The following is a 23,640-nucleotide window of genomic DNA, read 5'->3' on the forward strand; positions in this document are numbered from 1 at the left end:
TCTGCAAAAGCTCATTGAAATTCCTTTCATTATGACCGTGGAGCTACAGCGAAACAGAAAATGAGAGGGACAGACAGAGAAAGATGAGTATAATGATTTCTGATTATAGAGGCAGAAGAGTCCTTGCATCCCCACTGTACACAGGAATATCATTACACAGTATTATGCAATTTAACAGATGGAGAATAAAAAAAGAACGACGTAACACGTGGGGAGTATTTAGTTATTTTTATTTACATTGTTATGTTTGCCTAATCAGTGTGACGTATATTCTTTACATAGAAACCTGCTTATGTGTGCAATACTCCATCACTGAAAACTTGAGACAAATGCAAACGACATTTTGCAGTATTTTAGTAATCTTAATTACAAATAAAAAGGCACATGATAGACATGACACCAATACCTTGGTTGACACACATTTTTATAACACAATAGTTGGTGGGAAAAGAAGCGTGAAAATGAGGAGGATGATCCTGCAGGATTTTCTCTCAGTATCTAAGCGAAGTTTAGAAACAAAAAACTTTCATCTGGAATCTGGTAGACAGTTAATAGCTCGACTAGTTTTGTGGCTAAAACGTTTAAAAACTCCGGCGCATGCAGAACCCTTACACTCTGTACAATTGTGCTGCTTAATAGGATATAAACACAAAAGCTGATAACTACTTTGCAAGCGTCCCTTCCTTAATCACACACTGTAAAAACAAATATGATTCTCACCAAGGTATCGCCTGGGGTTTTAACAGAATCATAAACAGCGATACGTCCCAACCAAGTGTCCCGGTTAATTGCAATGGCTTCAATGTTCACTTTAAAATTCAAGGGTTGTTGTCGGAAGTAGTCTCTTCATCAATCTGCTGGAGGACAGTCACGTCACATAGATGTTGGTTGACCAGCTAAAAGAAGAGAAAAAAGGACCGATTATGGGAGGAAGGCGAGAACAACACCTCCCACTGATGATCAGCTCGAGAAAGTACTCACTTTTGACTCGCATGTAGCAGGAGTTACAGTAGAGCTGCTTGTTTCGTATTCGGACTTCAGCCCCGGCTTCTGATCCTCCAAGGTCAGACTTACAGTCGATGCACTGAGGAAGTTTGGGAAGGAGAAGAATTGAGGAATGAATCAGTAAACGTGACCAAAGAAGGAGTGATGAGGACAGACAAATCTAGACCGTGATTCTGTGTATTAAAGGAGAAGGATGAGAATCAAGAGATGAAGGCTGACACAGTGGATTAACTTTCAGATAAAGGTCACCACAGCTCCCAGAAGAAACAACAACAACTAGATTAGACTGCTGGTAAAAAAGCAAAAAAAAAGCAAAGGGAATAGTTAATCTTGCAGGATTGGGTTTCTTTTTCTCAATAAAGGGATCAGGGATTGACATTCACCAGGATTCACCAGGTTAGTAAAACAAACTAAAGAGCCTGAGGCGATCAAGTTAGTTTTTGAGGATCGGCGGCCGACGTGCTCCGTGGCTGACCGGAGTCCAGCTCTCACCTTAAAGCAACCCAAATGATAACAGAGTCCAAGGGACTCGATGATCATGGCTGCTCCCTTTCCCAGCGGGCTTTCACAGAACGTACAGATTTTCTTTCCACTCACTGACCTGGATTACAGAACGCACAGCTGTCATTTAAGAGCCAAGCACACATACATGAAACATGTATGAATGCACACACAAACACACATACAAAACACACGCTAACACTGGTTCAAACCAGGGTTAGACAGATGGACACTTTGGCAAGCTGGCAAATGTTAACCTGTTGAAACAGCACTGCTGAAATGACAAAGGCTCATTAAAACAGTGTCATTTAGTGTCACACGCAAAATACTGTTTATGGCAACAAAAATGACACGAGGGAAACAGTTAGGAAATTTCATAAAGGTTGGGAAACTTGGGTGTTAGGAAGTGAACAAGTTTCTTTAAGATAACCTTCAGACAACCTTGCCTCTCAGGGTTTTGGACATGATCACTGACAAACTTTTGTGTAATCCACAAAAACGTGGCTAAACTTAAACTAGCATTTAGCATTTATCGTATTCCACACATAAGTTAAAGTGAATTAAGCTACTCTGTGATCTATATAACAGAGAATGTCATAAAAAAAGCACATCAAAGAAACATTACATCATAAAATGAGAGACATAAAGGAAAAAGAGAAACACCCTTTGCCACCACTTTTGCACGGCTGAGTAGCAACACCTTAAAAACCACAACGCAGAGGTACCAGTGAGTTGTTGGATGTGGCATTAAGCAAAGCTTCATTTCTGGTTTTACCTGCTGCGCTGCTGAGGAGCGTCTGCCTCAGCCATGGGGTCTGGAGAGGTGGTGGGTGAAGAAGAAGAAGAGGGTGAAGGCGACTGCCTGGACCAAGGGACCAAGTGGGATCCTGCCCCACTTCGGAGTGAGCCCATGGAATAGGAAGAAGGCAGAGTGGAAGTGGAACCATACCGCTGAGCCCTCAAACCCCCACCATAAAAGGAAGTGTTGCCAGAAAGGGCAGAGTGAGGCCGAGAGTAGTTTTGGGCAAAAGAACCGCTTCGGGGTTTCGATGACGAACGCCAGGAGTTGTATGAGGTGTCCAAGTTGTCAAGAGAATCGCCTCTGCAAAGCCAACCCAAGCCACACCCCCACGTTAGCCAGTTAGAAAAAGCAGTCAAACCATCTGACTGACGACTTAACTTTTACACCCAACTCAAAAAACCAGGACATTAGTAAAAGAAAATAGCCAACCAACACCATCGCACCAAAGTTAACGAGGTATTACTGTACCTGCGCATAGGTGGCAGGGCCCTCTCCTTGTTGGTGGAAGTGTCGGGAGAGTGCTGGCGGATCCAGCTGTTGTCCGTCAGCAATGACGTCTTCTTTTTCATCTCATTGAGGATCTGCTGCCGCTCCAGCTCAGCCTGAGATGCAGGCTGCTGGTCCTTCTTCTCAGCGGCTCCGCTTGAGGTCACTGCCAGGTGGGAGGACAGACAGATGAAACATTATGGATGGGAAAAAAAAAAAAAAAAAAAATCACAACTGGCGATCGGCGGAGGAACAAAATTAATAGTCGAGGGGCAGACAGAATTAGATGAGGATGATATAAGTATCTGTTTTCCCCAGTCTGGCTTGATGAGACAAGCTATGACTAAATTATGGATGAAAAAGTCATTGATCTGAAAGAAAACATGCTGTAATCAATAAGTTAAATTGCTTTTGGTGCATGCCATTTTCTGGTCACATGGCTGATTGGTTTGCCATTTGTCTGGTCAGCTGCAAATCAAACATCTGTAGGTTTAGAGTTAACGAAATGTCTCGATTGACTGATCAGCTGATCGGAACGGGAGTTTCACATTAAAACGACGAGAAACGGCGCTTTAGGGGGCTATAATCCACCTCTCTCCGGCTCTCTGTATCTCATGGCATGGAGGATGTTCCTCCGCTCCAGCTCCAGCTCAGATGCAGCCCTCTGACTTTGGTAAACTCTGTCTTGTGCATTCTTCAGCTGCTCTTCCAGCAGCCGCTGAGCCATGCCCCCATGGTGCACATGCACACCTACAGCAGGGTACAACCCACACAGGTATACATCTGTGCAACAAAATGTGTACGTGGAGTCATTTAAAACCCCCTCCCCACCTCCACAACCACCACAACACACACGCACGCACAGAGCCCCTAATGAATTAAGAAGGCTGACCTTTTCTCTGAGGTCTGTCCTCTTCGTCGAGCTGAGGGGATGATTTGGATTTTGTCCTGTCGAACAAAATTAAAAACATACATGAGCAATACTACTTTTCAGTTACAGCAGACGTCTAACATTTGTGTGCAAGTGTGAGGGAATTCATGTCTTTTTCTATGGATCATATTTATATGTCAGATGGTATAATATAGTGTCACAGCATGTCAGCTGGTAATGTAGCATTCATCTTAGAACTTTGTGTATTTCTCCTTTTTCCCTCCGACTCCTGCACTAACTGCCTCACCTCTACCTTGTATCCCTTTTGACCTTCTTTCCTGCTACCTACGAATCCTATGAATGTTCTTAATAGTTCAACGCAATAAATAAATACAGTATAAATAATTAAATGGTTCCATTTGTGTGGGCGTTCAGGAATGCAGTATTACAGTTCTCGCTTTTTGAGAAGCATTGCAAATGAGTTAACAAATTAGTTCACAGATTACAGATTATATAGATTCTTTCTTTAGTTGCTAGATGTTTGATTTTGTTGCATGTACGGCTTGACTTCAAATCCCCCACGAGGATGTAGCGGTTTGATTACTTTCTCCATATCATCTTTCCGTACTGTTTTGGAAAGGACAAAATGTTTGCTGGTCTAACAACGTAAAAAAACAAAACAAAACATAATTTCAGTGTTAAGAACTGTACAAACCAAATCTAGAGCTGAAAATGATTTGGGGCTAATCGCCCAATAATGACAACTGTAAATAATCTACTTTGTAAAGCTTTCTAATGAAACTATATTGTCGTTGTAAGCAGAAGCATTTGTTTTGTGCATATAAAACTACGTAAATATGTACATACTTTATTGTATCTCAGTTTATTTTATTTTATTTGTATAGTTATAGGCATGTTTTATTATAATTTGGTATAGCTTATATTTCTACTGGATCTCATAAATACACTTTTTTTAAATAACTGTTTTTATTGGCATCTGTTGTGGACAGCAAAGAAAGATTTGGATTGTACAGGGAAACCTGGACTTGTTGTAGCTGCAGTATTTGTTGGGAAAAGTTACTTTCCCTATAAAGAGATATTTTTAAATTCTTTATGTATATTGTTTCTGGTGATATAGCCACCTACACTCATGAGTTCCACAAGCTGTTGATAAATCCAATCCAATATAATCTGTCTTAATTAATTATGTGTGTATGCATCTCATGCATGCTAAATAAGGATATTCAACAAAGTATTCAACACATTAAACTGCAGTTTTTGTAGAGCAATGATGCTAATAGCATGATGCAGAGAAAGCATGGTTAAGAGGTTATTAACAGGGAGAGGTCCGGCTGCTCTCGCTCTCTCGTACTAACCTGTCTGCATAGGTGAGTGAAGGCTGGGCATAAGGAAAGCCGTGGGAGCTAGTGGCCCTTTGGTGAAAGGCATTGTGTGCAGAGAGGTGGGATGATGAGTACCACACAAAGGGGGGATAAAGCACATGCAAACACATTAGTTGCACATGTTAATGCACAGACAGTAAAGCTGGTTAAATGTATTATTATCAGCATGATGGTGAGTCAAGGAATACAAAAGACATGTGAGTTTGAGTATTCAGGGCAGCACAGGATTAGGAGTGGCTCTACTGACCACTGCTGCTGCTGCTCAAAGGCTCTCTCCTTCTCTCTACGCTGCTGCTCTTCTGCTTCCAGCAACCTCCTCTCGTCCTCCCTTCTCTTCCTTTCCTCCTGCTCCTGCCTTTCCTTCCTCATCCTCTCCTCCTGGAGACGCTGCAGCTCTCGCTCCTCCTCTTCCCTCTTCCTCTTCTCCTCCGCCTGCCTTTGGCGCTCCTGCTCCTCCTTCCTCTTTCGCTCTTCTTCTTCCCACAGTAGAGATGTGGGCTGGTTGACGGGAGATAGTGGTGAGTGTGGGCCGGTGCTGCTGTTGCTGTGGTTGTTCACCTTCAGGCTCCCAGGCTGCCAGAGACAAGAGACGAAAAGGGACACGAAGAGGAAGCTTTTTGAGCACCAAGTAATTTAATCTTAATTAGCATCCAGGAGGAACGATGGAGAAACTCCTCACATCCTGAGGTGGTGAGGTTTTAGAAATTATAATGTAGAGGGGATTTCTGTCACTGCAGTAAATATATGTACTGTGTGAGCATTCACATGACTAGACACTGCTCTGCTCTCCCTTTCCATTTCTAAAAGGTCACATACAAGAGAGCGTGCCCACATACTCCATGCATAATTATAGCAATTTCAGATCAAAGCTCTTTGGATACATTTAGATAAATTAGTGCCATGAGTCACAACTTACTGCCACCATTAAATACTCTCCAGCTGATTTATCAGGTGTGAGCTCATAATTAATACAAAACAAAATACTTTTGTTACCTGTTTGGGAACCATGCTTGTAGAAATCGCCTGCTGAGCCTTGAGCCACTCTTCCTGCAGCTTCTCCTGATCACGCTTATATTTCTCCTAAAAACAAAATGAAGGTGAGGTCAAAAGTCATATCATTTAATCCAGTCAGACATACAAAGCTCTTTCTAAAACAACACATGAAACTTCTATTTATAATAGATTCGATATGTTATTAAAAAAAAAGAATAATTAGGTATTGTGGCTGTTATATTTTTCAGATGATTTCTCAGCTCACCTACGTGTTATCTAACCATTCTACACATTCTAGGGAAACCTGCCCAGAGCAGGAAGTCTCCCTGGAAGATCATGAAATCAGGCTGCTTAACCAACAGGGAACAAACCTGCCAGCATTTAAAATCCTTCCCGGCTGCAACAGCACTCTGCATAACCACCTTTGATCTCCATCCAGAAATAGGCCCCCAGAAAAATGTTTTGACATGATTCTCCTACACTAAAGTTGGATACTCGGCGCACACTTAGAAGCTCGAGTGCTGTCTCCTTCTGTTCTGAGCCTGTTAAGAGCAGATGCAATTGAGGATTTCCTAGCATGTCAGTAACTTCTAATCGTCAGATGGGGCGTTTAAAGACAGGCAGTTCACATTAAATGGGTCAAGATTTGGCTTCATTCTGTATTTTTATTTATCATCCTGTATTTTTTGTTTTTTTAAATTAAGGTTTCTTCCCCCCCGACTAACCCTCAACTGGATAAGTGGATCCCCCCACCCCATCTGTAATTATAATGAGTGTAGTTCAACTCGTAATGTGTTGTGGACACATGATGGTTTGTCACTGGGGTTGTAACCTCTGACAGGGGGTCTTTACCTTATGGAAGCCAGTTTTAAACATCTGGGGACAGTTTTGTACCTTCATGTAATGATGCAAGTGTTTATTGGCTTACTTTATATGCTTTTAATATTATTTATTCAGACTAAGAAAAGGAGTAACATCAAAAAGGTACATATCAGTGCCTGTGAGGTCCCGAAATTAGCCCTTAGCCATTAGGGGGTGGCATTTGTGTAGACTGTAACAAAAAACACTTTTTCACTGCAGCGCTGTTTCTCACAGTGCAAGATAAGAAAGATATGAAATCATCATCTTCTTCTTACAGTTGCTCCCTTTAGAGTTTGCTACAGCAGCTCCTGCTCCTCCATCCTCCTCTGTCACACCAACCTGCATGTCCTGCATCCATAAAACTTCTGTGTCCTTCCTCTTCTTTTTTTCCCCTCCTGCCTGGCAGCTCTATATTCAACATCTTTTTCCCAATATATCCACTATCCCTCCTCTGCACATGTCCACATCATCTCAGCCTTGCCTCTCTAATTTTGTCACCAAACCGCTCAACCTGAGCTGTCCCTCTCACTTCTAATCCTGTCCCTCCTGGTCACTCTCAACGAGAATCTTATCATCATCTCCTCCTCCACCTCCTGCTGCACCTCCTGCAGTAATCCATGCTTTACTGCTCCCTGTGAGGGAAATTTTCTTATTCGTTTTTCTTTTACCCCTTTGGACGCCTACTAGGAGTAACCCTGCTTTCTCTTTTATGAACTTAGTGATTCTTTGATATTTCAGAACAAAATGACTGGCTGTGAATCAGAAGTTAATGACGGTGATTTCTGCCTATACATACTAGTATACTGAGGTGTAAAAACTCATCAATAAGGGTAAAAGGGAGGTTGTCAAATGTCATGTATGGGTAACTAGACTGCTGTAACTTGAGGAAATAAACTGACAGTGTTGTGCTTTTGAACTCAACATTACTAAATATACAAGAGTACACCTTCACATACCTGTAGGAGGCGCTCTTGCTCCTTCTGCCACTTCTCTTGTCTTTTCCGCTCCTCTTCTGGGTCCCAAGACCAGCGACTGGAGGGAGTGATTACAGGAACGGGTATCTGAAGGCAAAAAAAGGAAACCACACGTAGCAAAATTACCTCACAGTTGTACAAAACTATCACTGAACTTTGTTGCTTTGAAGTGCGCCTGCTTGTGCCATATAGATGTGATGATACCTAAATAATTAATCTCTTAAACACCCAGTACTTATCTGCTCTTGTTTCACAACATTTCTACATGCTCCTGAAGGTGAGATGAAACTGCAAATATGCACTTGCACTGCACCATCTGTCCTTTATTTACTGTATTTTCTTATCTGGTTTTAAAGCTACACAAAAAAAGCTTCCCTATAATCACTGTTGAGTCACTAAAATGCTAAAAGACTCAAAAAGATGTGTGAACCTGGCTCTAAAGTGAACTACAAATGCAGTCAATGTGAGAGGCTTAATAGCGGCTCTGGGCTTTGTAATTACTGCAGTATCTGCTTTCAAAGATGTTGTCATACTAGAAGAGCAAACACAAGAGACAAAAACCGGCCTTTATACACTGACACTACTCACATCTGGCACTGCAGGCTCTGATCCTCCTCCTAGAACAGAAAGACAATCATTCAGTCAATATCTCCAGGCAGGCACAGGCAGAGCAGTGAAACATAATGTAAAAATACACAAGCGAGCCCTCAAGACATGTAACACAACAGCGCCAAGTTGACGGGCTTATTTAAGTTTCAACTTGATCTTTTAGTCAGGTAGCAGTCAATCAATGAAAATGACAATTGATGTTTTCAGAAAAAGCCCCCCAGCAACAACGGTCAAATTTCACCCACTAAGGCTTATTGATTCTCTCAATTCAAGCTCACCCACTTGTTAACATTTGGATTGGATGCAGGCCCAATAGTTCTGAATGGGAAAATCAATAAACTGATTGTGATGACAAAAAAGATCAAACCAGAAAAAAGAAACACACAAACCAGCAGCATGCACACAAGCAGAGAGGGGTCTGTCTCAAAAGCCAACAGATGCTTCGAAATATGCATGCCAAGAGTGCTTTTAACTTGTAGCAAAGTGAAAAGTGTAACCATGTGTTAAGCCTGGACACCATCCCAAAATACCACAAAGCACAGCAGGATTCAAAGGTTTGTGTTTGTGGTTGGTATGCTGGAACCGTGTCTGAAATGCTGTCAAACTTAAGGGGAAATGTGTCATGTCACAGATTATTTTTATTTTATCTGCAGGAGGTCTTTGAGTAGAACCTCCTTAAAAATAACATCAATCTTTCTGGGTTTGAGCAGCATGTCAGGGTCCCGGGCTGTACCAAGTGAATGTGAGGAAGTCAATGCACACTCAGCCCTGTTTACCACAGAGGTAGACCAGCGCACTGACACTGGACCCTGAGCCACCTGAAGGAGGGAGGGGGGCACAGCATAAAGGTTAAGCTCTGGCACCAGACAAGAGAACATGAGACAACAGAGCCATCGAAAAATCAAAGTCACGAGGCTGCCATTGATACGAAAACATGCAAAAAGTCCTCGAATAATCTGAGGAATTCAGAGAGACAAAAGCATAAAGAATCCAGCCACCAGGTTACATAGAAGGCATAATAAATACGAAGAACTGTCCTACGTCTCTTTGGTCAGCCTTCCTTGTTTTGTTTTTTTTACCTTGTTCAAAAAACTCTGACCTCCGCTTTAAGTTTTTCAAAGATAGGGGTTCTGACTCTACATGAGAGATGGAAAACAGAATACGACAAAAAACATTAGAAATAAGTTAAACCTGACCTAACAGCACATACTGATCATGTCATTCTGATAAAGTAAGTCTAGTACAACCAAAAAAGTTGGGACACTATGTAAAATGTAAATAAAGACAGAATGCATTCATAACAGAGCATGGAAAACATATCAATTGTTTAAACTAAGAAAATGTACAATTTTAAAAAAGGCTCATTTTGAGTATGATGGAAGCAACACATCTTAAAAAGTCGGGACATGGCCATATAAATATTTGGGAACTGAGGAGACAGCTTGTTGGACTTCTCTAGCTGCTCAACAGTCCTCTATCTTTTTTTGTTGTTGCATTTTTCATTTTCATGATGCTCCAAATGTCTTCAGTTGGTGAAAGGTCTGAACTGCAGGCCAGCTGAGGACCCGGACTCTTCTACTATAAAACCACACTGTTGTAATAGCTGCAAATACGTGGGTTAGCATTTTCTTGCAGAAATATGCAAGGCTTTCCCTGAAAAATCCATTGTCTGACTCTTAAGATGTCGCTCTAAAACCTGGATATACTTTTTGGCAGATGTACAAGCTACCAGTTCCATAAGCAATAATCCACTCCCACACCATCAGAACTGGGCGCTGATACCGAGTGGTCCTTCTTCTCTTTAATCCCAAGGACACAGCATCCATGTTTTCCAACAGGAATTTCAAAGTTCGATTTGCCTGACCAGGGAAAAGTTTTCCACTTTGCATCAGTCCATTTTAAACGAGCTTACATGAAATCGTTCCACAATTTGTAGACGCAGTTTATTGTTTTTTGGGGTTTTTTTTGCAGATCAGAGAACCTTTGTTCAGCTTTACTGCCGAGAAGCTCTGCCTCTCTAAGATCCTCTTTTCATACCCAGTCAGGTCACTAATCTGTTGCTGCAAAATCTGGTTCGCTGCAAAATTTTCCTCAAGTTGTTTTTTTCGTACCACTTACATTTTCACTCCCAAGTTTTTGAGATGTGTTGTTACCATCAAATTCAAAATGCGCTACTATCTTTTTCCTTAAAATGGGACATTTTCTCAGTTCAAACATTTGACATACTTTCTGTGTTGTACTATGAACTCATTCCAGTGTGTTTTTTTTACAATTTACACAGCATCTCAACTCTTTTGGAGCTGTACAAACTAATGTGAGAAACAAGACAACGTCAAACCAACAACTCCTACTGATGTATTTTTGTATTCAGTCCAGAAATAATCATCAAGATCAATTTCATAACCTTTCTGACTGCGCGCTCTGCTCTTTACCTTTTTTCCTCATGGTCACCGGCTCCTCTCGGAAACCTCCATTAACTCCGTTTGAAGCCACTTCCTGCAGGGAGACATCGTGGGGTGCACACTCATTAAAAAGCCACCAGGCCGGGGAACAATACAGAAATAAAGGCTGATCAAGTCTGAGTCAGTCAAGGTGATTCTGAGTCACTTACGCTAACGGGATGAGCCGGGGTCTCTTTGAACGTCAGCGTTTCTGCTGGAGTGTTTGAAGTGAAATCCAGGCTGGAGCTGACTGTGCTTTTTTCTTGGGGACCTACAAGCATTGGATGATCCGTACTGGTCAGATTGATGGTCTTATGGCTTTTAAATGGCAGGGAAGGTTGAACTCTGTCCCAGTCTGCGCGCAGACAATGTAACAGCATAAAAATATGATGTGTTTGTGCATTTTTTTGGTTTTTTTTCTTGTTGCCAGGCTTCTATATATGTGAACATATGCAACATCTGCATAAAGGAAACTATAAAGCAAGGGGATAAGCACGCTGTTATGCTGTTATTATAGAGTGCAGCAGGGGGAGACAGAGTAACCCCCTTCCCCAGCCATGCAGCCCATTAAAGCCTCCATTAACCCAAACACTGTTTCTAATAGGCTCACAACCACTGGACACCACTAATTAACTAATATGGTGAGTTAGTTAAAGTTAGCTATACTGTGTGACACTAATGTGACACTGATAGTCCTGAATAAAGTAAACCTGTAACATTAACACTGAAAACACCACACACTAATAGGACTGTAGATCCAAGCTGGGTTAGTTCTCTAGAAGGAAAAACACTGGGGTGGAATAGCAAGCAGAGAGAAGAAATAACTACATAAGGGAAGAGGGAAGCAATTAAACAAAAAAAATCCCACAGAAATCAAAACAATAACAGTCTTTCTATACCAGATGAGCAAAGATAACTCACAAGTCCTTCATCATTTAGCCTGTCATGAGCTCATTTATGGATGAATTCACAACAGGCTACAGACCAATTTAGACTGTCAAAACTGTTTAGCAACCCAAGCAGCATAAGCATCGCTCCCAGTCCAGGAATGCAGCCCTCAAAAACTTTTCACTTTCCTTCTCTCGCTGTCACGCAAGCAAAAACAGGCAGGCTTCAGACTACTCACTGTTCTGCCCATGACGCCTTATATCCATGACCAGACTGCCCTCCTGCAGAGCCTCATCCATGTGGGACTTCCACTCTGTGTAGCTCAGGTCTGCCACCTTGTGCCCGTTCACCGTCAGCACCTTGTCTCCAGTCTGAAGCTGGCACATCTCAGCCGGGCTGCCTACAGTGGGCACAGGTCAGAGTCATAAACGGAAATTTTACTTGATTCCACACTTTGGTCACATGTTTTGACCACCACAGTTCCCACTTATATAAAACTGGGAATGCAATTTCACTAAAACTGACTTTTGGAAGACAAGATTTCATCCCACCTGTTTTATCCCCCTACAAAAAATGCTCACAGTTACACAGTTCAATGTTATATGAGCAATATTCTTCCCAGTTAACATGTAACATGTAAATGTAGGTACACACTATCTATTTTGTCTGACAGATAAAAGCTACAGAGTCATATTTACTCTTCACTCCATGTAAAACTAAAAGAATCTTTAGCATGCCTGTATTTTCAGTAGATGTCCTGGAGACACATTCCAGCTTCATGAAGGTCATAATGTCAAGTTTTAGTTAAAAGTGTTTTAAGGAGGTGCTTGAACTGCATTTTTTATAAACTTCTTACTTTATCTATGCTTTTTACTTTATGTCCTTTCTCTTTTTTATTTCATGTCCTTGCTCTGTATCAAAACAGTGGATGTGGTCATTGCCATGGAAACCTTAAACCTTTTCTTTGATTATTTTTGTATACTTTTTGTATTATCTGTTCTTTTGATCGTCAATGGGTTGATTGCTGATTTTGTATTTGTTTCTTAAAAACATAGGACCATAGGACTGGAGAGAAAAATGTGTCAGCATGCTAACACTGGCACATTTACAAGTGTAAGCGGTAATAAGAATGAAATGAAGCGCTACACCATACATAGTCTGCAGATACAGTGAAATAAGCTGTAAGCAGGTATGACAAGGCTACATTTGTGTATTGCTGTGGGGTGTCTGTATTACTTTACTAATTTATGTGGCATGCAGTGATGTGCAGGTGGGGAATCTCAGTAGAAGGAGAGGCTCAGACCCAGCAGATCTGACCCAGATAGAAGCTGCCCTACATACAGTAAGTCTGGCATCGCCACTGCAATGGACTCAAAAACCTGCTGACAACTAACCGACCGTGGCTGACAGATAACTGTAACAGAGCCGGAGCTCTGGTTGTCAATATTACCACTGTACTATATCTGTGAATAGATCAGTCAGTTCTACTGAGAGTGAGAAACTTGCACTGTGTGTCTGATCTATTTTCTTCGGGGCCTATTTACTGTGAATGCTGTCAGTTTGGCTGACTTTCACACATTATGTTGGATGGTGGAAAAAAACAAAAAGTTCTACTTATGTAATACAAATCCTTTAAAAAAAAAAGTATTCCTGTGAAGTGCTACCTGGCTGGATAGATGTGACACAAGCTCCTGTTGAGTCCCAGACTGCCTGGAAACCAAAATCTCTGCTGCTGTTGGGCTTCTGGTTCAGGCTGATCCGCATCTCACAGTAGTTCTCCTAGAAACCAGACGACACAGGTGAGTTGGGGATGAACTTTAAGAGTACAAACGTGGGCTGACTTCCATTTGCTCTGGAGATGCTTGTCAGGGTTGGCCTGCTTTGGCAGGAAAGCCTTTCATTAGTCATTTATGGCTGTTGAATAAATGCCAACCTGTTACTATACTTTAGCTACTACACAAAAAAAGAAAAACCTTAAACTGGAATTTGATGAGCTCATGCATTAGGTTTTACTGACTACTTACCACAAAGCTACAGATACCCCAATAACACTGTGAGAATTAAATAAAAGTCACTAAAAGAAATGTCTTCAGTTTTGAACGTCTTCATTGTAATCAACAGAAAACAAAAAAGGCTCTACTGCTTTGTCAGCAGGAGGAGATTTGAGTACCTGGCTGGTTTCTTTGGCTGGAGCAGGAGGTTCACTCTTGACCTGTGGAGGTACAGGTGAGACGCTCAGAGCAGAGTTGACGCTCTTCCCTGTAGTCGCCTCTTCCTCCTCCTCCTCCTCTTCACTGCTGTGTGCTGAGCTAGACAGAGCTTCGTCCTCAGAGGTCATGAACTGATGGTACCGGCTCGGCACCGATGACTTCTTAGAAACATCGACGTTGCCATTGACACGCTTGTGTGAGTCGTCTGTCTGTGCGGGCTGCATGTAGAGTGGCAAAGAACACAGCTGTTGAGGCTCAATTACAACAACGTGTAGAATGAACTTTGACAGCAAAGGGCTGCTGATTATAAAATGATAGAATTTACTCTAAAAAAGCTGGTAATTATGTTACCAGCTATTTTTTAAAACATGTGTTAAACAGCTTCCTGACGAGTAACTAGTAATGAATGTGAAACAGTCTGAAAATAGCAGCTCTGGTAGTGGAGTTAGCATAATAAAACCACCAGCTTCATCCATTATTCACACTGTAATCAGATACGACTCCTGGGGAATACTGATGTAGTGAAAACAAATTACCTGCCAAACATTTCTTACTTCCAAACAAACACATCCTGCCCTCTTGATGTTCTTGTGCTGTGCTGGTAGTTTACTTGTAAAACTATCTAGTACTCACGGTAAAGCCTCGGGGAAGAGAGGTGATGCGTGAGGGCTGGCTCCCAAAGGGCCTTGGTGTGACAACTGAAGTTAGACGTGCGCTATCCGATCTCTGGTAGGTCTTAGGCAGGGAGGAAGAAACCCGAGACATCGCGGGAGGCTTGGGTTCCATTGAGCTGGGCTGTGCTTGTGTGTGCAAAGGACCAGAAGAGGGGGGCTTCACCTCAGTCCGTGTGCCCGACAATGCGGTGCTTGGCTCAGGCACCTTTGGTAGGGAGCTAGAAGAGGAGACAACAGTTGGGGCCTCCTGCTTCTTGGCTGTGCTGGCGCGCTCTGAGTCTGTACTCCTCTGCAAAGGTACAGCTTCTGGAGATGGGGAGCGGTTGAATGAGCTGTAGTTGTTCGGAGTGATGGTGTTCGTGATGGAGCTGCTTAGTGCGGGACTGTCCACGACTTCAAGTGAAGTGGGAGGGGAAGCAGCCCTGCCGGTAGCTGGGGAAGCGATGGGAGGTTCTTTGTCATTCACAGAGGGCTTGGGGGGTTCATAGGAAAATTGGGAAGTGTCAATTGTGTAGCTTCTGCTAGGAGGCGCTCGGGTACGTGGGACAATGACGGGTTTTTCAAATACGTTGTCGTCGTCGTCGTCTAAAAAAGAGAGAGATCCGAGACGGCTGCCAACACTGCTCTTTCTTTTACCTTCTCTGTGGAGCGAACAGACGAAGAGAAGGTGGGAGGACATGAGAGGCAAATAGGTACAAACTGGACTATATGAATAAAATTAACGATGAATGGGGGGGCATGGAGTGTTAACGAGGACAGCAGAAAGCGAAGCACGGGCAGAAAATAAGAGGGCAAGAACGACGTGCACTTAAATAAAATGACCGGCATGTTCTAAGCTATGATTGAATAACACTTTCACAGTGAATCAGTGCACAATTACAGTCTCCTCATTCACTCTTGCCCAAATAATCATGTAGTCTCTCTGAATTACAGACACTTTTTCATGTGGTTACCTTAGCAAATGGTTCCCCTCTGATGGTAAAAGGGTATAAAAGAGGAATAAATGTAGTGAGTGTTCCTTTTTTAGGAAACCCAGAATCACCAGAAATTAAAAGTAGAAAAACAACTACAGCAGTAAGTCTGTTGGACCTGTGTGTTTTTCCTCACCTCTCCTCTTGCATCTCCTTGAAGGTCTTAGACCTTTTCTCACCGCCGTAAGTAATCTGCTCTATCTTCTCCCTTTCCTCCTTCTTCTTTACTATATCAGAGTTGACACTGCGACGTCGGCTCTTCCAGTCGTTCAGGGCCTGCAGTGCAAAGAAGAAGCCCTCATCACCTCATGCAACATATCTCAAAAAGTCAATTTATAAGTACTGTAGATAAAGCAGACTGATTATGTGCGCAGAGCTAAGTGTACAACTGAGGACAGTGAAGTTGAGAAGGAGGGAGAAAAAGATGTGAAAAAAGAGAAAGGGCTCCATTTGAAGGTGTTCTATTTGTGTGCTTTAGGCTCCTCCCAGCTCACTTCCCCTGTGTATCGGGGGCTGTGTGACCCAAATGCTGCTTTAAGACTCCATTATTTTGCTATGACACCACACTAGCCAAGTCCTGTAGTTTATGTGTGTATAACTTTTTATTCCTGTGTAACTGTTCTAGCTAAGAATGAACATGCACAATGGATCAGTAGTGATTAAAATTACAGCAGCACTCCCATTTGAAGCTTACTTTCCATTTTCACTGTAACTTGAGAGTTAATTTCAGAGTTAATCGACTAAGTCTTCCTTACATCATTCCTTCATTTCACTTTATTTCTACTTTTTTAGTGCATGTGGTGATTCTTGCACAATTTTGAATGGTGCAGGTCCATAGCCAGAGGGCAGTGCTGCTCTAGTTAACATCTGAACACCTACAATTTCAATCCAAACTGTTCTTTTTTCCACCCTGCGGCTACCCAACACACCAAAGCACCTGCTCCCCTGTTTGCCTAGTAGCACACATGGATCCCACAGATCTGTGTGACTCATCTTTCGCCTCATCTGTGCTGCAACCAAACTTCTTTCTGCCCAAGCAGGCATGTCTTGAATCATATAACAAGAAGAGTGGGCAGCTGACAGATATCCTCAAATATCAGTGCACATTATACTCACATCCTGCCACTTATCCTCGCTCTGCTTAACCTGCTCACGATACTTCTGCAGCTCTTCGTAGCGAGCCTGCCGGTTGACCGCAGGGTCGACGAGCATATCACTTGTTGATTTGCTCCTGCGGGGGGAAAAAAGCAGATCAAGCAGACTTTTTTTTTTCAAAGATCAAAAGGCATCAGAAGTTTAGTTGACAGGTGGAAATCCACTCCAGATATGCATGCACAGTCCTGTGTATTCCCATCCTGTTAAATAAGCTGTAGATACAAAAACATAATGAAGACACTGCAGTTCCACTGGGTACCTGCCATTAATATTTTTGGTATCTGCAGTAAGTTGTTAGTATTCAAACACAGCACACCAGCTGACCACAAAACCTTGAGGGTGATATAAGCTCAGGTTAGTAACAGTCCTTCCCATCATGCAAAAGAGAAAAGTCTTTTAAAGCCCCACCTTATGGAGAAATAACTTCAATAACTTCACCTACCTGTAAAGTGTTACATACAATGTGTCTCACGTTGCTATAACTCTCACTGGGACACACTGCAGTTCAGGCATGGACCCATTACTATTATATGTAAGCTGTGTCAAAAGAGCTTTGTGGAGCAAAGCCCACCTCCCCCCACCTCACCCTGAACTTGGCTCTGAGCCGTGAAACAGTCAATGTTATGTGTCAGTGTTTAGCAGCTAGAGAGTGAGAACAGCAGCACAAAAAGCAGGAGGCAGCAGCGTGCGACCATAAGAGGGCAGAGCAAATGCAAACGTGCCACTTTTTTTTGTTTTGTTTTTAGAAACTCACCCGTCTGTACTCTCTTGGCGCTCTCTAGGAAACCAGAAAAAAAACCACAGACAACAAAGTCACATTTCTACCGACTGCAGTTTGACAGTGAGTCAGTGAGCGCTTTGGTCAAGAGCTTGAGACCAATTAGAAGCTATTACACACCAGCTCGTTCACAGCTAAGAGGGCTTCAAATGTATAGAGGGCCAGCTAGGACATGACTCTGCTTGTTTTTGTTGTTAATATCAAGAAGATTAGAATTACACTAGGCTGGGGAAGTGTGTAGACGTGTACCTTTCCCTAAACAATGCTGCTTTCTGCAGACCTCAAATCCATCCATCCATATGGGCTTAACTCAGGTTAAATGGTTGCTATGTGTGTGCTTTTGTGTGTCTGCTCATGTGCAAACAGTACAGTGAAGATTTGTGTTCAAGTTACTATGGGCTCCACGAGTCACATCGTCTTTCAGAGCTGTGAGGAATTTCTATAGTGCTTCTTGTTGGCACGACAGACACGACTATATTTAATTTGTTGGATTGGTGCAGTCAGAGTGTTGGGGATGCTATGTTTGGATACTTCTCAGCATTCAACCTTTCCACCCTTTCTGCTGCTCTCTGAGTTTCACGAACCTGTATAAAGTTCCTTCTGCTGAGTAAAAGCAACACTATGCTCAGGTCAGGTTAGACTTTAAATTCCCATATTGCACTTTTCTACTCTGCTTGAGCACTCACGGGTTTAAAAGAAGAATCAGCGCAGTTAGTCACAAGTTGCTTTTTCCTTTTATTAAGCATGAATGTTTTATTTCCATATGTAGGTAAACTGTCAGATAAGAAAAGATGAAAGGCAGATTTCTTTTCAGGGCTATCTTGCAAATGATACACCAAATCATTATGGTTTTTAAAAAATGCATACATCACAACTCAAAATACACAATCTTGGTTGGTTTATTGTGTAGGTAATGTCTCAGTCTTTACACGCCATGAGTTTGAGAAGTAAAATTGACCACATCAAGCACTCAACTCTGAGGGAACAACAAACATTTAGAACAAGTTCTAAGCTGCTGTTGTGGTTAATTTCACCACATTTTCGTCACTCTTACTATGAAATACCCATGTCTGATCAAGTGAACGTAGAAGGCAGCAAATAGTTTTCAGAAACAAGCATTTAACTGTGTAAAACTCACCTCGCTGACTGTGAAGGACTTTAAATCAAATCTTAGCCAGAACAGAACAATTCAGTATCAAACAAAAATTACTGAAAGTCTGAAATGGCACAGAAACAACAAGACAAACATGCAGGAAAAAAGTCTACAGCCACTCTTACGTCAATCTTTTTTTTTCCTTTACAACTTTAGAGCAGCTAGCCTTTCCACCAAAAGCCTTTTCTTATGTCTTAACTGACTAGCTTCCCTGATTGCCTGCCATTTCTGCAGGTCCTCTTTGCTACAGGAAGAAGGCACTGAAGGGGTTTTCTGACTGGCTGATGAAGCGGTGCTCTGGCTCTGATCAGAACAGATTCTGAGCTTTCGAATTAGCATGTCATCCGTTTCCGGACGGGCCTCCTTATCAACATCATTCAGGTTCGGTGTTGCTGCTTTATGAGTCAGGGGACATGGGGGGCAGAGGAGTCTGGACTTCAGGTCAGGAGGCAGTGCCCAAGGCTCTGGGATGGGCATCGGGGCATAGTTGTCAGGTGCTCCTGAGAGTGGTCGCTGTTGCTGTGCCTGCTGGGTTTTCTCCCTACGAAACACCACATCGTCCTGCTCAATGTCTGGGAACTCAGTTTCCTCGGCGCCTCCACGAACGGGTTTCTGGGTGACAATGTTGAGCTGCGGCTCAGAGCTGCAGCGGCGATGTCTGCAAGTCAGCAGAGTCTTCAGTTTAGCCAAGTCTGTGTTGGACTGGAAGGCAAGGGTTCGCCTGGCAAACATGTCATCATTCTCCAAGTCTGGGCAAATACTTTCATAATCAATGGGGTCCGGGGGCTCCCGGGGGTCTTGGCGCCCCAGGAGCATCCACTTCTCCCCTTTCACCAGTCTGGGACCTGAGGTGGGGTCCACAGGGGCAAACACCAGTGGGGGGGTCTCTAAAAGAGGGGACTTGGGAAGCTGTGGAGGAGTGTGTGGTTGAACATGAGGACTGCAGGGTGGGCAGAAGGAGAGAAAAGGACAGAGAGGTGGTGAGTGCATGCGTGTGAACCGGATCAAAGAGCAAGAAAAGGAGGAAAAGATACAACAAGCGGCCACAGTGGTGACATTTGATTCAAACAGAAGTTGATCAAATATGGATTTTACAATCACGCTGTTAGGAAATCAAGCTGCAATGCTGCTTTCTACAAAAAAAAAGAAAAGGAAAAAGTCTAGGCTTGAATAGGCTGTAATATAAATAGGCCGTGTCAATATTAATCTATTTCCACTAAGGTCAAAGGAAGCAAACTACATTATAAAGCATGTTAGGGCAGCTCCCGTCGCCTGAGGATACATTTTATCATTAGTATTATGTTACAGGAGCTCGTCAGAAACAGAGCCCCAACAGGAGTTTCTTATAAAAATCTGGATGCTTTAAAATATTCCAGCATCATCACAATCATGCAGCTGTATCGACCTTTTCCCCACAACAAGGGTGGTGTGAGCTGAAGCCTCGTGTGTGCGGGTATGAGAGGGAGATGGGCCAGAGGGAGAGGGGGCGGAGGAGAGCCAGGGGCTGATGTCACAGTCCGAGTCATCTGATGAAGAGCCTGACTTCTTATGGCTACAGCCGACGAGAGAAGAAAGGATAGAGGAAGACAAAAGGTGGATGAAATTAGATAAGAAACAACGGTAGGAAAAGTGAAAGGAAATATAGGCTGGAATCTGGAAAACAGTGAACCACAGAATCACAGATTTCTAATTTGAAAGGTTAGACTGGCATGCAGTTATTTAAGGACAGCAAAATCAAGCTATAGATAGGAAGAAAGAAAGGATTGTGTATATATGAATATAAATGTATGCCCTCACACACCTGAAGCCTTGTATCTTCTTGTACCAGGGTCTCCTCTGAGAGCCCAGTTTGATCTTCTGAATGTGAATGTCTTCTTCTGGTGTCCAGAATTTGGGTAAGAACTTGTCATAAGATACGCTACTTGTAGGCTGAGGTTTGATACCCATCTTACGGGCATAGAGATCATCTTGGACAGGGTCAGCATAGCCCACCTCATCATCCTCATCCTCAGAGTCGTCATATATCTCCCTGAACAGGCTGTTAGTGGACACGCCTCGGCGGTGGTCCACCCTCACTGAACCGTGCCGGGGGGGTTGCATTTCCCCTCTGCTGATGCCGCTGCTGCTCAAGAGAGACAGCCAACCACAAGTGTCAAAACCTTTTTTTTCTAGCACACAGGTCACACCAAAAAAAAAAAAGGAGTATATTTGTCCATCACAACAACCGCAAATGAAATGACACAAGGAATACCAAACCAATGCAAGCTCAACGTCAAGCTGGGAGGTAAAAATTGATTTGTGGAGTTGTCCTGCCATCTCAAATCACTCCTCCAAGCTCAAAAGAAGCAAATAAGGGCATGCTAAATCTTTAAAAACGCAAAGCTCTTTGAACAAAAGCACCAAACTGAAGACTGCAAAAATGTTAGAGGCAGCACACTATGACCAAAAGCCACTGCTCATGGTTACAACTAACCATGCAAACTGAGGGTAAGAAAAGCATTCCTGTTTGCTTTTATCAAGCAGCCACATCAAAGTCACGCCGTTGCTTCATGTTCTCTGACCTGAGGCAGGCCACGTTTTGTTGAGGGACAACAGTGGGAGTTATAGTGACCTTGGGCAAGGTGTCCCCCCTGCCTCCAGCCACCCGTCCCCCAACCTGGGGACTGATGGGTACGGCGAAGTTGGTGGGAGGAGCAGGGGAGGGGCTGTGGAAGCGCCTGCCGGCCAGGTCATCCAGAACGAGATCGGGGTCCGGTCGGTCTGTGTCCGAGTCACTGCCACTTTCATACTCGCGGGCCCGCTGGAGATGCGCGTCAGAGAAGGCACTCTGGGATACTTGACTGTCTCCGTAGCAGCCAGGGGACACCCTTATTTCACCCAGGCAGTCATTCCACAACAAAAATGAGAGACAACACCGTCGACCATTCACAGACAACACAGCGGTGAGAAAGGAGAAACAAAGAGCTACCGAGTAAACTTCAAGCCTTTGAAGCACGAACATGGAGTCAAGGTATCTTTTGTTATAATAACCAAAAAGTAAGAGGAATAAAAAACAGCTCAGATGAGAAAGAGCACCTTCAAACAGAACAATGTGCATGGATTGTTGTGCTACCTGGTGAGAGAGCTTTCATCCTCTGCGAAACTGATGCTGGCCCAGCTGCGCCGGTTGTCCTCATTACGTTCGGCCCGTTTCTTCCTTAGTGGAGCAGGCACGTAGCCAGAAGCTTTGTCTTTAGTGGGCAGGAACTGGTTAAACTGCGTGGTGGTTTTCGGCGCGACCACTGCCGACCGGCGGTAGCTGAGATTGTCCTTGTTCTCGGTCATCTTGAAGACAGAGTCTGCCTCGGTATCGCTAAAACAACCTGGACCATGAAAGAGGAAAAACAGGTGTAAGGACTGGGGAAGAAAGTGGGAGAACAGAGAAAAGAGCGAGAGGAGTATGTTGTGTGTTTTGGCGTGACTTTGGATGAGTAACAGAGGGGTGCAGGGTGTGGGGACAGAGGCCTCCTCATTTACAGGCCGGTGTGGACGGCTGTGGAATGTCTCACTGACCTCCAGTGTGCATGGAGGAACTGCTCTGAGATCATCGGCCAGCAGTTTCCCCTTCTTTAAGTCAATACCATCACATGTTGGTATTCACTTTCAAAAGCATACCACTAGGTGGCAATAGGCATTTGTTTTCACAAATGGGTGTCAACTATGTGGTTCTGAGGCAGTGTGTCTTCCCTGTTCACAAATATTTGAGTTTCTACACAGATGAGCTGGATTATAAATATTCAAGCAGAGAGACAATTTGAGAACAAACAAGCGAAAAGCGTGAGAACCATTCTTGAAATGTCATGCTGTGTCCTGACAAATAATCAGCTTTAGGAAGATAAAAAGAAAGAAGAAATTTGTCACCAAGATGTGGATGGAAATGAAACGGTGTCTCCTACCCTCGCTGCTGCCTTTAAGAGTGGTGTCAGATGCGATGCTGTGGGGTCGGGAACCCAACGAATCCAAGCTGTCCAGGGAGTCGTCCCTCCTGTGTCTACCACCACCTCCACCTCCTCCTCCTCTCAGATGGGAGAGCTCCTCTCGCTCAGAGTACCAACTGTCTCCAAAACCGCTGTCTCGGACGTTGCTGCTTTTCTGACTGGAAGATTCCTGCAGAGCCTTTCACACACACACACAAACACATTCAGATAATAGGGTGCCAATTACAATATTTATCTCCACTGTGTGTGTGGTGAGATCTCCCAGGTAGAGAGTGAAGTCTGTTTTGTCTGGCCTCTCATTCTTGCAGACAAAGTTACTGTAAGCATACGCTTCCATACCATATATAAAGGAGTGCCATTTAAAAGGGACGATTCGCACGCCCTCGACGGCTGTGTTTACTGCGTGAAAAGAATGTCATCGCACATAAACGCATAAGCAAGCCCCGGACGAGCAAAAACTTGTCAACCACTTTAAAGAGAAAATGATTTTCACATCTGTAATCTGCCAAATCCTACCAGACAATACGAGTCCGCAAAGCAAACTCAGCCTAACCCTGCGCCACTGAACTTGGATTATCGTGGCTAAACATACAAAATACGCTGCGTCCCACTGCTATTACTGAAAATCGGTGGAGTTGGTTGAATTACAGACGTCTTGCACACCAACCTATAAATCTATGTGAAAGCAAAGCGCCAAATTCAACACTGGCACAGGCACGGGGCGGAAACGAGGCTTCTTCAAGAAAAGACGTGGCTATTTTCACTTGCAAAACTATGCGAACAGCATGTTGTAAACAAGATTAAAATAGCTGAGCCAAGGGATCGGGTCTTTTATGACTCTACGTAGCTTTGGTTTTCGTGGCTAGCACACTGCGTCCCCCTCGGCCT

General features: G+C 43.4%; 1 protein-coding gene across 15 annotated transcripts in view; it reads right to left on the reverse strand.

The window, feature by feature from the left end:
- Positions 1 to 213: 213 nt before the first annotated feature.
- The window catches only part of lmo7a (LIM domain 7a), a 49,148-nt gene continuing 25,721 nt past the window's right edge, over positions 214 to 23,640 (reverse strand). For 5 of the 15 annotated variants that reach the window (XM_019352547.2, XM_019352546.2, XM_019352548.2 and 2 more), the window contains 25 exons: positions 22,711 to 22,930; positions 21,888 to 22,137; positions 17,599 to 17,622; positions 16,806 to 16,920; positions 15,826 to 15,965; positions 14,678 to 15,359; positions 14,005 to 14,262; positions 13,499 to 13,613; positions 12,073 to 12,234; positions 11,117 to 11,301; positions 10,938 to 11,001; positions 9,585 to 9,641; positions 9,282 to 9,323; positions 8,485 to 8,513; positions 7,879 to 7,983; positions 6,062 to 6,148; positions 5,316 to 5,641; positions 5,042 to 5,098; positions 3,687 to 3,742; positions 3,386 to 3,544; positions 2,777 to 2,960; positions 2,282 to 2,608; positions 1,498 to 1,606; positions 982 to 1,084; positions 214 to 896 (listed from right to left, as the gene is read on the reverse strand). In XM_019352547.2, coding sequence (XP_019208092.1) covers positions 874 to 896; positions 982 to 1,084; positions 1,498 to 1,606; positions 2,282 to 2,608; positions 2,777 to 2,960; positions 3,386 to 3,544; positions 3,687 to 3,742; positions 5,042 to 5,098; positions 5,316 to 5,641; positions 6,062 to 6,148; positions 7,879 to 7,983; positions 8,485 to 8,513; positions 9,282 to 9,323; positions 9,585 to 9,641; positions 10,938 to 11,001; positions 11,117 to 11,301; positions 12,073 to 12,234; positions 13,499 to 13,613; positions 14,005 to 14,262; positions 14,678 to 15,359; positions 15,826 to 15,965; positions 16,806 to 16,920; positions 17,599 to 17,622; positions 21,888 to 22,137; positions 22,711 to 22,930 — 3,879 coding nt within the window. In that variant the 3' untranslated portion in view covers positions 214 to 873. The remainder of the gene's footprint in view (positions 897 to 981; positions 1,085 to 1,497; positions 1,607 to 2,281; positions 2,609 to 2,776; positions 2,961 to 3,385; positions 3,545 to 3,686; positions 3,743 to 5,041; positions 5,099 to 5,315; positions 5,642 to 6,061; positions 6,149 to 7,878; positions 7,984 to 8,484; positions 8,514 to 9,281; positions 9,324 to 9,584; positions 9,642 to 10,937; positions 11,002 to 11,116; positions 11,302 to 12,072; positions 12,235 to 13,498; positions 13,614 to 14,004; positions 14,263 to 14,677; positions 15,360 to 15,825; positions 15,966 to 16,805; positions 16,921 to 17,598; positions 17,623 to 21,887; positions 22,138 to 22,710; positions 22,931 to 23,640) is intronic. The other 10 variants (XM_019352552.2, XM_019352555.2, XM_019352549.2 and 7 more) reach the window with 10 other exon arrangements.

This window comes from Oreochromis niloticus, linkage group LG16 (genome assembly GCF_001858045.2).
Source record: "Oreochromis niloticus isolate F11D_XX linkage group LG16, O_niloticus_UMD_NMBU, whole genome shotgun sequence".
Taxonomy (NCBI): Eukaryota; Metazoa; Chordata; class Actinopteri; order Cichliformes; family Cichlidae; genus Oreochromis; species Oreochromis niloticus.